Source organism: Hippichthys cyanospilos, chromosome 14 (genome assembly GCF_059441005.1).
Source record: "Hippichthys cyanospilos isolate Australia breed blue-spotted pipefish chromosome 14, RoL_Hcya_1.0, whole genome shotgun sequence".
In the NCBI taxonomy this organism is placed as follows: Eukaryota; Metazoa; Chordata; class Actinopteri; order Syngnathiformes; family Syngnathidae; genus Hippichthys; species Hippichthys cyanospilos.
The window spans coordinates 1,367,840-1,381,158 of record NC_142382.1 but is presented as its reverse complement, the minus strand read 5'-3'; the positions used below and the strand labels follow the sequence as shown (position 1 = coordinate 1,381,158).

Sequence of the window (13,319 nt, the reverse complement as noted above, 5' to 3'; positions counted from 1 at the left end):
CCCTACTGTACATGTACTTCGTGACTCAGCAACTTTTTTTTCCCACGCCGCTGTTTGAAAAAAAGGCAACAGGTATTTTGTTTGTATGTAACATTTTTCTACTCGAAGGCACATTTATTTTTTTTCTCCATCTTTATTTTCACAATGGACAATTCACTTGTCATGACGTCACCACAGTACAAAAATAAGGCAGCTAAATAGCCAGTGCAAGCTTTTTTTTCATGTAAACCATATTTGTCTCACTCTTGCAGCAAAAACGCAAATGAATTGCTAAAACACGGAAGCTTTGCCTGTGCTTTTTGCTTTGATCCATTTCGTAACACAGCAGCATACAGGGGTGTCCAAACTACGGCCCGGGGGCCTTGTGGGGCCCACCAACCACATTTTTTGCGGCCTCATTTTGATACGTAATCTGCAATGCTATTTTAAAAAAATAATAAAAAGCCCCGGTCATCGACACAGTTAAAAGTAGTGATGGCTAAATGAAGCCTCGTGAACCACTTGTGATATTGTTTTAACCCTCTAGTTAAAAAAAAAATAAACATTATATAGACAATTGCTTGCTTGGTCATTTTTACCATCTAATGCCGTTTAATAAGGTAAAGTAAAAAAAAATGCGTCCCTTACAATTTTCTGTTTTTCTGCATGTAAAAGTTTGGACACCCCTGCTGTAATAGGTCCTCATGCTTAGTTGTTGTCGCATGCTTGGTAAATTCGGCGGTGCGGGCCCGGGTCCCGCTCAGGGGCCGGGCGAGATCTCGGGGGCCAGAAAGGAGGTCGAGGAGGGTCTGGGTCTGCGATACGGACTCTGAGATGTCGCCGATGATGAAACCACTTGCGCTGCCTGATACCTGAAATTCACCAAGAAAATTTTAAGTTTTAATTTTCTTACCTCACAATTATTATTATTATTATTGTAATGCACAGTTCTAACGGCTATACTGAGATATATAAGTCTTCCTTTCAAATTATTAGTTATTTACCGAGGGGTTTCTATGCATCGAAAGTACTAGTGGTATCGGTACTGGGTATCGGTATCAATGATTACTTTAAAAAAAGTGGTATTGAACGTCCCTGTTTATCATTGTTACAAGTTGATTGTTTTTATTTGGTTACCCATAAACCGTCGGGCTGGTGGTCTCACCAGGATCGCGATTTCCTGAGCCGCGTTGACGGCCGCGTCTTCTCCCGAGGGTCCGGCATCAAGTCGGGGGAGAAGACCCTCTCCAGATGAGCCCCGTGAAGGTCGAGGGTGAACATGGTGGGCGGAGACACGTCCAGCTCCAGTAGCATGATGTTCTCGGCCTGCTCGCACGCGCCGCGTTGCCGTCGGACGCGCTCAAAACATTTCATGTGCAAGTGCTGACCTGATATCTGGACGGCGCTCCTGTTGCCGTGGCGACGGCCGCTTGGGCGTACTTGCTGACCGGGCGCTTGTACCCCACGGCGGAGAGCGGTCTTCTCTTCACCCGGGCGGGCGCGCTAGCATCCACAAGTGGGCAGGTAGAGACACAGTCGAGGAATTTCCAAGTCACGGTCCTGTACCTTTCCGACGGGATGGCCGACATCAGCCTCCACTGATCTTCCTCGCTGTCGAAGAGAAGTCTGTTTATCACCTTCTTCTTTTCGGCGGGAGGGACGAAGTTCTCCATCAGGAGGGATCTGAAAAGGCGCGCGCATGCGTTCCGGGGTGGAGAACATCCCATGATAATAACCGAACGATATCTGTCCTCACTTGTACTTGAGCTCTCGGGTGAGTTGGTCCTGCGTCTGCTCCAGCTCCTGTCGGGTCGCCACGTGCTCGTCCGCGGCGTCGCGCATCTCGGCCCAGACCAGCTGCAGTTTAGTGTACAGCTGGGCAACAGACGGAATCCGGATCAGTGGCGCAATCGCGTGCCTTACTTTTCCATTTTGCGCTGGCATTTTAGCGCTGGCTTCCGACCTTCCTCAGCTTCTTGGTCTTCAAGTCCACCTCCTGCTGCAGCGAGGTGAAGGTCTCCCTCATCTCCAGCGTCTCCTCGTCCCGCAGCGCCATCCGCTGGCGCATCTCGCGCTCTCGACGGATCTCGGGGAAAAAAAGCCCGCTCGGTCAACTCGTCGGCAGTCGGCGAGGGGACGTTCCCTCACCTGCTCGCCGATCTCCCGCTTCTTCTGCTCCAGCAACTTGTGCTGCTCGTTGGTGTGATCCGTGATGGTTTTGCCTCCCTCTAATAATTTGCTCTCCATGGCCTGGCCGCAAACATCATACAATATAATGAGAACGGGCGCCACCCCGTGGCAGCGTTCCGCAACCGCAACCATTGGCCCGAGCCCCACCTTGTACTTGTCAACCATCTTCTCCACGGCTTCCGGGTCCCAGCCGCCGTCGCGGCTTTTCCCCGCCGAGTCGTCCCCCTGGCCGAGTTGCGCCAGATCCGCGCCGATCCCGCGGCCGTCCCGCCGCCTCTGCCGGCGCTCCCTGGCGAGGGCGCCCCGCTCCTCCAGGAGGGCCTTGAGTCTGGCGATCTCCCGCTGGAAGTCCCTGAGGAGCGCGGCCTGGGGGTCCTCGTTGACGCGGGGCCGGTTCTTGATGTTCTTGGCCCGCCCGGCGTACCTGAGCGTGGCCAGGCTCTCGTGGCGGTCCCGCTCCGAGGGCCCCACCGTGGCGATCATCAGCGTCTTGGCGTTGCCGCCCAGCGAGTCCCGCAGGAGGCGGGTGAGTTTGGAGTCCCGGTAGGGGACGTGGGCGCCCTTGCCGTCGGCCAGCGCCGAGATGACGTTCCCCAAGGCGGAGAGCGACAGGTTGATCTTGGCCGCCTCGTGGAGGCGCGCGCCCCGGGCGCCCGTCCGGCTCTGCCGCTCGCTCCCGGCCAGGTCCACCATGTTGAGGCGCCCCACCCGGACCGGCTCCTCCGACTCCGACTCGGAGCCGCATTCCACCGTGACGCAGAAGATGGCGTGCGAGCGCGAGCTGCGCCCGTTGGCCTTCGTGGAGCCCACCGAGCGGCGGCGGTCGCCCAGGGTCAGGAGGTGCTGCATCTCCGCCGGGTCTTTGGTCACCACCCAGGTCAGGTCTTTGACGTAGACGCCCTCCTCGGGGCTTTCCTTCAGCGCCAGCTTTCTGCCGCTTACCACTGAAAAAAATCAAATGAAAAAACATCAAAAAGTGACTACGCGGTCCCTTAATTACGCCTACGTAAACTTCGTTGCTAGTATTGGTCATTTGTCTATCTACGTGTGTTGCCTCGCCGTTTGCGCTCATGTACATTATGCGTAATTGTCTCATGTTTGGAGAGAAAATTTTTAAAATATGCTTTAGATAAAAAGCAAAAACATTTCAAAGAAAAGCACACACATTTTTAGATGATTTGGTATATGTCCGACCCCTTCACTACTTCCTTTTCACCGTAAATGTGTTAAGGAAGTAGAAAGTCTATCATACAAAAATCCCTTCAATAGTAAGGACATTATTCGAAAAATGTAAAAAAAATTAGAGGGATAGTTTAAAAAAAAGCTTACTTTTATGTACCGTTCTATTGTCAGCATTGTCGGTCTACTTGTGTTACCGCACCATTTGTGTTCACATACACTGCTGAATGTGCATGTATGATTCTCAGATATGTAAAAGTCAGATTTTTAAAATATATTTGAGAAAGAAATGTATGCATTTTTGAAACAGACATTTTACAGTAGCCAGAACATGTTTTTTAGGGGAGATCTCGAATTTTTCTTGAGATTTTTGAGGAAAAAAATGCTTCCATTTCTGTTTGTATCCTTACTGAGCAAGTCGCGGATCTCCTCCTGGTAGATCTCCAGGTAAGCGGAGCGGACGAGATACTTGCACCCCCGCGTGCGCGAGATGTGTCCGAAGATGTGATGGAAGGCGTTGGGGATGACGCCCCGCTTCTCCGGGTCGTCCGGCACCCCCCTCATGGTCCACGTCTTCCCCGTCCCGGTCTGTCCGTAGGCAAAAACCGTTCCGTTGAAGCCCATCAGAACCGAGTGGACCAGGGGCCTGACGGCGTCGTCGTACACCTCGCACTGGCTGGACTCCCATCCGAACACCGAATGGAAGGTGAACTCCTTGGCAGGCTCGCCAGGAGGCGCGCTCGGGTTCCGGACTGAGATGCGGCCCAAATTGGCGTCCGCTTCCAGGACCGAGCTCCCCATCTCCACCGTGGCCTCCTTGTTGTTGGGCGGACGGCAGCGGACCACCACCCGAACCGACTCGCTCGCCTTCCCCTTGTTGGACATGTTGGGCGAAGGGAGGAGCGCGCCTTTATATTTGTTGTTGTCGTGATTTTTGTCCTTTTTCTACGCTTCCGTTCGGCCCATCGCGTCAGGGCGATCGCAGCCGCGACGCAGGCTCCGCATCCCGGCCGGGAGGAGGACAACGTGCCGGCCGGCGTCAACAGCAGCAGCTCCGGCACACGCCCTGATGCCGATGACGACAACGGCAGGCGAGGTGATCGCACGTGACCCGCCCACCACCAAACACGTCACGGCAACGCGCACCGGCGCCGCTTCATTCAAAAGTCGGCCTACACCGCTGCATTTTTTTCCACGTTCGCCATCCTATTGTTACGATAAACAAAAGATGGGACGCCAAATGAGACAGACTCCTAAACGTGCGCATTTTACACTTTTCTATTGCTGCTCCGTCAGTGGTCGGTGCCCCGCCCCCTTCCGTCAACTATTGGGAGGGCTTTGCTCAAAAATGCCATCGTTCCACAAATACAAGACGCACTTTTTTCGAAAAAAGAATTTCAGTGAATCGATGAGTTCTTCGAGTGCAAAAGTAATCATTTACTAAAGTAATCCATTCATTTAGGTAATTAAGTGTAATGAAATTACTTTAGTAAATCATCTATGACTTTAGTACTAAATTGGTACTAAAATCCTAATGTAATCTATGGTATGAAAGTATTATTTTAGTGTTTGGCTAAAGGAGGGTTGGAAAAAAAAATAGGTACCTACCTTAGGCAGAAAAAAAAGTCTCCATGAGCAGCGGCATCCAAAAATTCAGTCGTTCAGGAATAAAATCATGATTATTATTTTTTTTTATATATAAAAAAAAATTATTATTTTTTTTTATATATAAAAAAAAATAAAATGGCTATATAATCCTCAGATTTTCTACTGGATGCGCAAAAATCAGGTCTGTCACTCGCAATATTCAACATATTTTATATTTTTTTGTGTGCAATTTTGAACCAGGTTTTGAACTGCAAATAAATTACTCAATTTTCACAGTAATACTGAAGTCTATGCTTCTACGAAATCAATTAAGTAACCAATTACTTCAAGTCATTGCATACCAGTCAATTACTCCAGTAATCAATTACTTTAGCACTTAAGTACTAAAATACTGACGTAATTGATAGTAAATATATAAGTACTATCAATTTGAAAGGATAAAAATACTAAAGTAACCGATTCATGACTTCATTACTTAATTATGACTTCATTACTTAATTATGCGGTACAAAAATACTGATTTAATGGATAGTATAAAAGCGCTATCAATTTGGTGGTATCAGAGTACTAAAGTCATCGATTGATTACAAAAGTAATTTGATTACTTGATTGATTTTGTAGAATTTTTTTTTTTCCAAGAAGCGGTCTTTTCGCTAAACATTTAAAAAAAATACCTGGCAATGAAAAACTGAACTAAATGGGTCAATACACACTACTCAGAAAATACATGTTTTGCGACTGTGTACTTGTACTGTAATTATTTTACACAATGTACAGAACATATCAAAGGAATGGCTAGAAACACAACAGAAACGATTCATTTCACAACTGTTTTATTTATTGAAAACTCAAAATAATGAGCGTTCCGTCCATGTTTTTTATGCTTAACATAAAAAAAAAAGTGAGCAAAACCAAAGGCAACAAGATTCTGATGATAAAAAAAAACAAGGTACCTTTATGAATTGAGTGTGAATATGTTCGCTAAAAAAGCGTGAGACTACCCAAAAAAAAAAAAAAAATGCGGAATGACAGCACTGTCCAATGTGTCCAAATACTTTTGAAGTTCTGCCCTACTCTGACTGAACAGAACTTTTTTGTAGATGTTGTTGGCACAGTCCATCAATTGGGCGCTCACTCATTATATTTGCCTCCTTCTGATTGGTTGTGATTTTGAAAACCAAAAATAGGGCAAGCAAAAAAAAAAACAAATCAAAACCCTTGTGTTGCATTCAACAACATGACATCAAACAATCTCTGCATGAAACTTTTTTTTTTTTTTTTCTTTTTACAAAATATCACTCATTCACAGTCAATGTATAACATTCTCATGCTCAGATATGTAGCTGGTCAATAACGATAATCAATCAAAGCGCTCCGATCACGTCCTTCAAAATATCTCTTTTCCTCAACACTTCTACATACTATAATCCCGCTCCGGAAACCAAAAGGTTTGGCCTCTTACAGTAGGTTTCTGCTACAGGAGATCGATTAAAAAAAAACAAAAAAAAAAACATAAGTTAAATAAATAAGAAACTGCTTTTTAAAAGTCACTTGAGTTTTGTTGTTGTTGCGGTGCATTGAAAAAGTGCTGCGAGGCCCAAGGCAAAAATAAATAAGGGAAAAAAAACAAAAACAAACCAAACCCGGTCATCATTTACAAACAGAGTCCTCGTCTTTTTGGGTGGGACCGAGCCAAAACCAGAAAGATGGCGTGGTACTGTTTGCAACCCTTAATAATAATAATCCAGAACGACAACAAAAAAATAATAATAACGTGAGGCGAGGACGGGGAATGACGATATAGAGGGGGCGGGGAAAGTGGCGACCGATTCGAGCGGGGAAGCGCGTGCACAAGGAGTCAAAATCAATCAAAGAAAAAGGATAAGGGGCCACGTTCAGTACTCATCCTGGTCCAGATGGGCTTGCTCGTCAAATTCTTCGTCTTCGGGAGGCGCGAAGCCCTCCTGCAACAAACAAACGCGCCAGGTTGAACACGAGTCCATTTTTAAAAGTCTCATAAAATATACAACGGTTGAAGAAGACTTTCAACAAAATTTGCTAACCAGTTAGCAATCGTGATTAGCATTAGCGCGTTTTCCGCACTATAAGGCACATGGGACTGATTTAGTAGGTGCACCTTCAAGGAATGGCCTATTTTAAAGCCGTTTTCATATGTGGGGCGAACCGCATTATAAGGCGCATAGAACAGAAGCTACAGTAGCGGCCGAGCTTGCGTTATGCATCTACTAGATGGAGCTGCGCTAAAGGGAATGTCAAAAAGACAGATAAATCAGTCAAACGTTTCAATTAGGACTAAAGATGATCTGTGGAAAGTACCGTTTGAAGAACGGGGAAAAAATACCATGATTCTATTCAAAGACAGTAGATCATTGGCAGAGTATAAAAGAATAAAATTATGATTCATGCAAATTTATTAAATTACATTGTAACCAAAACCCTTAAAATATGTTGATTTATAGTGCGAATACTATTTTTAGTCGACCTAGTTTTAAAGTTGACCGGCCTTGCTTGGTCAACTTTTTTTTGCCCGGCCCTACAACAAAGTGTGTAATCCAGGGCTGCAAATAACAATGATTTTCACGTCCGATGAATCTGTCGAGCGTCATTTCTACCAAACGATGAAAATAAAAATATTCGAAAGAATATTCGACTGGCGGGCCGATGTGAAATTTGTGAAATTGCCGCAGAGACGGAGTACCTCTGTGGCGTAAAGGATGTCGATGATCCCGCTGAGCACCGGGTTGTTCTCGCTCTCGTGCTCCTGGCAGATGAGCTCGATGTCTCGTAGTTTACTAAAATAAAAGTCTCTCTCTTTCTCTAGGCCGTCCACCGTCAGCTTTAGCTCCATCAACTGTACCGAAAAGAAGACAGATCCCCACCCCCCCAAAAGTTTTTGGGGACGCAATCTTGCCACTGTATCATTCAGCCATCCGTTCATTCTCAACAAACGTTTTGAGTTTATTATGTCATATTTCATGTTGCCGATGATCTAATCGGACTAAAAACAATAGTTTGGAGTAGTGTAATGATAGCTCATGTGTACTCTTTAGGCATTGTGTCATATTTATCCGGAAATGTAAATAACTAGTATATTTAAGTATGTATTAGGCATTTATACATAATTATATACCCTGTATTTATATATATGGTACGGATCAGTGTAACAATATTAGTACTGCGTATAATATGACACTATATATACAGTAGGTCATGTGTACAATAATTACGATTGTGTCAATCGTATTGGGATATGTATGTATGTAAGTTTATATGGATTTATATAAAGGATATATGGTATTTTCATGTATTGGGCATTCATACATAATTGTGTGTGTATATATATATATATATATATAGTGCAGTATATATATATTTGTAGCAATATTGGAATATAATAGTATAGACAGGACATGTATACTACTATTGTGTCATTTTTATTGGAAAGTGATATGTATATAACTAGTATATTTTTATTATTGTAAGTCTATGATTATATGGATGAATATAGCGTGTATAAATAGTATATTTATGTATTGGGAATTTCATAATTACATATCCTGGATTTGTATATGCAGTACTTATAACTGTGTAGCAATATATAATACAGGATATAACAAAATAACACTTAAAAAGGGGAGGAAAAGTATTACTTCTTTTTTGTAATGTGATTTTGTACTTATTTTTGGCTTTATTTTCAGATTTATATTTTTCTTTTGGATGTGCAAACAATGTATGTATTTTTATATCCAGTACATGTTGGAAATATTTTCATTCATTCTTCTCTTGCTAGGTCCATTAGCCACACAACTCCCTCATTGATAATAATGATTGAATTTTCATTCACTTTAGATGAAAACTGTAGCAAAACATAACATAAAACAAAACCCTTCAAACGCTAATGTGGAAGAAAATCCGACTCCACTTGTGTGTTGGATGATTAACGTTATCCTAGGCTAGCATTCTAACATTTTCAAGATAAGGCGGCAATCGCTAGCTTAAATTGCCTAACGTTAGCCTAGGCTAGCACGCTAACATTTTCAAGATAAGGCGGCAATCGCTAGCTTAAATTGCCTAACGTTAGCCTAGGCTAGCATGCTAACATTTTCAAGATAAGGCGGCAATCGCTAGCTTAGATTGCATTTTGTGCGGTTGTGAAACCTGTTGATTGAGCTCCGTGATCTCGGCGTCGCTGCCGCCGTTTCGAGACAGGGTGGAGTTCTTCCTCAAGGCCGAGGTGTTGTGTTGGACCCTCTGCGGCGTCGGCATGTTTTTGGGCACCGTCGGAGACGTCCTCTGCGGTCCTGGTGGGGGTCGATGGGTTAGCGTTTTAGAAGATGAATGTACAACGGGCAATCATTCGTTCAATCCCAAAGACGTATATTTACGTTGTTTTGTTTTTTTTTTAAACGGAGTCCAGACCTTCCATAACAAAACCTATATAAGTTGTATTTTGTATTTTAGACGAAATTAATTAGTTGATGACTTTAGGTCATGAAGCAGTAAAGTAATATAAAATAATCAGTTTGAACCGCAGGTAATTAACTACTTTAGTACATAAATGGATTACTTTAGCACTTAACAATCTCTCTTTTTGAACAGATTTTACAGCCTTTGATTTCAAAACTAGGTAAATGCCTGATGAACACTTTTTTTTTTTTTTTTTACTTCGCAGTCATACCGGTGCTCTGATGGAAAATAAAACTACAGCCGTTTGTAGACCACAAAAATGTGAAAAAAGGGAAAAATATAGTTACCTAGAATTGAATGTCTGGACTCTTGGAAAAAAAAAAAGTAAAAATATATCTTTGGGATTGATTGAAGTTAAATTGGTTTGTAAAAAACTATGCACGATTGCTTTCGTCATTGTATCGAGATCAGATACAAGACACCAAGACAAATTAAAAAAAAAAAGCAACTTAAGTCACAAAACAAGTCAACCTACGCAATTTGCCAGCAAAAAAGCATTCAAATCAGGCAAGTACTGTTAGTAAAACAACTGCAGTAGCATGAAACGGCCTCTTGGCGGTCATTGGTTGTTTGAAATGACGTTCAAAAGGTCGGAAATTTATCAGGTGTCCATTTAATGAACTTTCCCCAAAAATATTTCCACTAAGTGGTACAGTCAGTCCCATTCTGCTGGAAATTATACTCCACCCACTAACTGCAAAGTGGAGGGGAAAAAGTCGACCAAGTGGGGTGAGTTGACTTAAACTAGGTAGACAAAAAATACCTCTGTGACCAACGTAACGACTGTTCAATTACTGCAGTGGAAAAGGAGTACCACATCAGTGCTTTTATGCAATGACCATCTTGACCTACAGCTCGCAGCCAAACGGCGAATGCTATTTGCATGCTTAAAAACACTTAGCAATTTAGTAGTTAAACAATATTATCACATGGAACTTTCCAAAAGACTGGAAGTTCCCTAAGAGATTCCCAAAAAGCGCTAATATCATCCGCAAATAGAATCAGTGAATCTAGTGTCTCGTTTGTAGGGGTTCAGATTTCAACCAGTAGGGGCAGTCACGCTCAAAATCTACCCCGAGCACCTAACCTAACTCAAAAATGCAATTTCATTTCATGACCTGAACTGTACCGGTTAGCGAAAAGCGCAAAAAAAAAAACAGCAGACATTCATGATGCGGTTCCGCTGCTGGCCGGGTGCCTTTGAGCCATGACATCCAAAGCTCAGCAAAGAGCGTGCAGCAAAATTGCTTCTGGTTACCTGGAGTTCTCTTTGGTTTGTGGCTAAAGTGATCACCTGGGTTGGGGGCGGGGGACACATCCTGCCCCTGTCTGGCTAGCATGGGGTCGTACTCCTTCCCGTCGTAGTTGGCGTCAAAGAACTTCTTGAACCACTGCACAAACTCAAAGTTGTCCTGGAACTTGCCTTTGACCAGCTTTTCTACTGGAATAATCTGCAGGAGCACAAATTAGCGGTTAAAAAAAAAAAAGCAAAATGTGGTGAAACGCAAGGTCGGCGCTTTTCATACCTTGTCCACGCTCATCCTTTTGAAGGCTGCTTGGAGAACTTTGAAGTTGTGTATAAATTCGTGTTCCAGTTTGGCTTGAAACTTGACCTTCTTCAGGAGGATGCAACCCGGGAACAACATATCCATAAACTGGCAGTACGCCGCCCCTGCAAAACAAGCCAGACACGCACGCTTTTCATGCCTTTGTAGTGCGAGGAAACTTGACTTACCCGACCTGGTCGACTTCCCTCCCCCTCATTCCCACCCAGTGCTCTCTAGTTTTCCACAGTCCCAGCCTAGCCGATCCCCGCCTTACCTGAGCAGAGCTGTTCGATCTTGGTGTAGGTGAGGTGCAAGGAATCGTTGACCCATGCCAGCATGTCATGGCGGCTCAGGTTGTCAATGGACACGGACGTGGCATACACATTCACTGCCATCTCCAATCTGAAACCGCATGGCGGAAAGGAAAAGAATTATAGACGAAATCGATTTTATCAATCAACTACAAATAGATGTCAATGCAGTAGTATGTCATAGCATGCTTTTATTTTGAAGTTGGCCTACACAGTGGTGGTTGCCACCATCTAAGCGGTGACGTTGTTAAACCACAATTCATTACATTATATATTTTAAGGCTTTTCGCGTACAAACGTTACACACGTGTGAGGTGCAGTTTTCTTTTTTTTGTCCATGCAAGGTCATCATCCTCACACTCTACGCTGTGACTTTGAAAGTATGCCGCTTTAAAGGCGCAATGTGTAAAATTTGGCACCATCTCATGGTAAACTAAGAGAACGCAACCATAGTGAGAGAGTGAGAGAGAGAGAGAGAGAGATAGATAGATTTTATTGTCATATGCAGAGTAATACTACACAATGAAATTCTTATTCTGTTCACTTCCCTGAACAGACTGCATTCCACAATCGAGCAAATAATAAAGAAGGCAATAAAACAAAACAAAAAACAGTAATAGAACAATGATGTCGTAATAATGAACTTCTAATAAATGAATAGACTTACATATTATGAAGTAGATGGAGTGGAAGAAAATGTATACATATGAGGATGATCGTGCAAAATATTATGTATTAAGGAGCTTTCCCGCACTGTGCAGATGATAGATAGATAGATAGATAGATAGATAGATAGATAGATAGATAGATAGATAGATAGATTGATAGATAGAAGCTGCAATCACTGCAAAAGTGTCATGAGTTATCTACAGTAATAAACAAAACATTATGGCAACACTTCTTTAAATATCGCGATATGACGCGAGTCCAGATTTACTGAATGTAAGGTTTTAAAGGTGGCTTCCTTCCATGTTGCTTTTACGCATTGAAGTGGGTGTGTTTTATTTGAGGGTTTTTTTTCGATGGTGCTGAGGGAAAGAGGGCGTCTGTCCTCCCTCGAGCAGCCGCCGGCAGGGCCTCGCTAGCCGGGGATGACTGCGCCAACATCCGGGCTGTGAAACGCCGAAGGCCGGGCAGACAACAAAAAAAGGGCGGAGGTCTGTTTATCACTCCTAGCCGGGGGTGGAGAGGGGAATGTTTTTGTCTCGCCGATTCGTCCAAAAAACGGGCTTGACGTTTTTTTTTCGAAGGCCTCGGAAAATACCTCCGCACTGCCCCATTGCTCTATGCTAATTATCATTACAAAGAGACAGAAAAAAAAGGCGCAAATTCGAAGAGTGGACAGAAATAGCGACGATTTTGTGACGTTTTTACTCACTGTGTTGCGGTCGCCTGCGCGTGTCGTCGCGGTTTCGGTGCTTGCGGACGCCTGCGCGGTGCTCTGCGGCTGCCTGGCTGCTTTCCGGCTGCTTTCCGGCCGCCCTCTGTTCGCCTCTCGGCCGGTTCGGCTCGGCTAGTGTCGGCTCGCTCCGCCCGTCATTGCGCATGCGCATCGTCCCCACGCTGCTTTAAAGGGCTTGGTGATTAAAAATAGGCCGTAGACACATGATGGGACGTGTGCGGTTTTTTCCCCCCAACTCCGTCACGGAGAACAGACAAGTCCTTTGTATTCTATGACAAGCAGCTGATAAGTGATTAAAATCTAGTACAGTATATGATGTCTGTCAGAAAAGGTCCGGGATACAAAAGATACGGCGTTGCCTCGTTTGTCGCGGGGGTTAGGTTCCCCAAAATACCTGCGGTTTCCGAAATCCGCGAGATAAAGATTGAACTTTTTTTTTTTTTTTGCTTTTGTTCCTTGATTTAAGTTAGCATCTTTATGTTAGAATAGTAAAAGATGGTGTCGTCTCATTTGTTGAGGGGTTTACTTGCAGAAAAATACCCGTGGTAACCGAAATCTGCTAAGATTTAACCCCCCAACCCTTTTTTTTTTGTAATTTGTTTCTTTATTCAAACA

General features: G+C 44.0%; 2 protein-coding genes across 4 annotated transcripts; both read right to left on the bottom strand.

Annotated features, from left to right (window-relative positions):
* Window positions 1-82: 82 nt before the first annotated feature.
* Window positions 83-4,538, bottom strand: LOC148412423 (kinesin-like protein KIF3C). Of its 2 annotated transcripts, XM_088432754.1 has the most exons (9): window positions 3,759-4,533; window positions 2,317-3,113; window positions 2,128-2,229; window positions 1,943-2,065; window positions 1,736-1,854; window positions 1,546-1,662; window positions 1,368-1,482; window positions 1,145-1,305; window positions 84-851 (listed from the first exon to the last, which is right to left on the bottom strand). In XM_088432754.1, the coding sequence occupies exons 1-9, from the start codon at window positions 4,231-4,233 to the stop codon at window positions 740-742; spliced, it is 2,121 nt and encodes a 706-aa protein (XP_088288880.1). In that variant the 5' UTR covers window positions 4,234-4,533; the 3' UTR covers window positions 84-739. The 2 variants fall into 2 exon arrangements, with proteins under 2 accessions (XP_088288879.1, XP_088288880.1); XM_088432753.1 differs by having other exon boundaries at window positions 83-851; window positions 1,368-1,662; window positions 3,759-4,538.
* Window positions 4,539-5,772: 1,234 nt separating this feature from the next.
* Window positions 5,773-12,849, bottom strand: mapre3a (microtubule-associated protein, RP/EB family, member 3a). 2 transcript variants are annotated; one of them, XM_088432787.1, is made up of 7 exons: window positions 12,681-12,849; window positions 11,266-11,393; window positions 10,971-11,116; window positions 10,703-10,895; window positions 9,136-9,278; window positions 7,676-7,828; window positions 5,773-6,920 (listed from the first exon to the last, which is right to left on the bottom strand). In XM_088432787.1, the coding sequence occupies exons 2-7, from the start codon at window positions 11,384-11,386 to the stop codon at window positions 6,852-6,854; spliced, it is 825 nt and encodes a 274-aa protein (XP_088288913.1). In that variant the 5' UTR covers window positions 11,387-11,393; window positions 12,681-12,849; the 3' UTR covers window positions 5,773-6,851. The 2 variants fall into 2 exon arrangements, with proteins under 2 accessions (XP_088288913.1, XP_088288914.1); XM_088432788.1 differs by having other exon boundaries at window positions 10,739-10,895.
* Window positions 12,850-13,319: the final 470 nt, after the last annotated feature.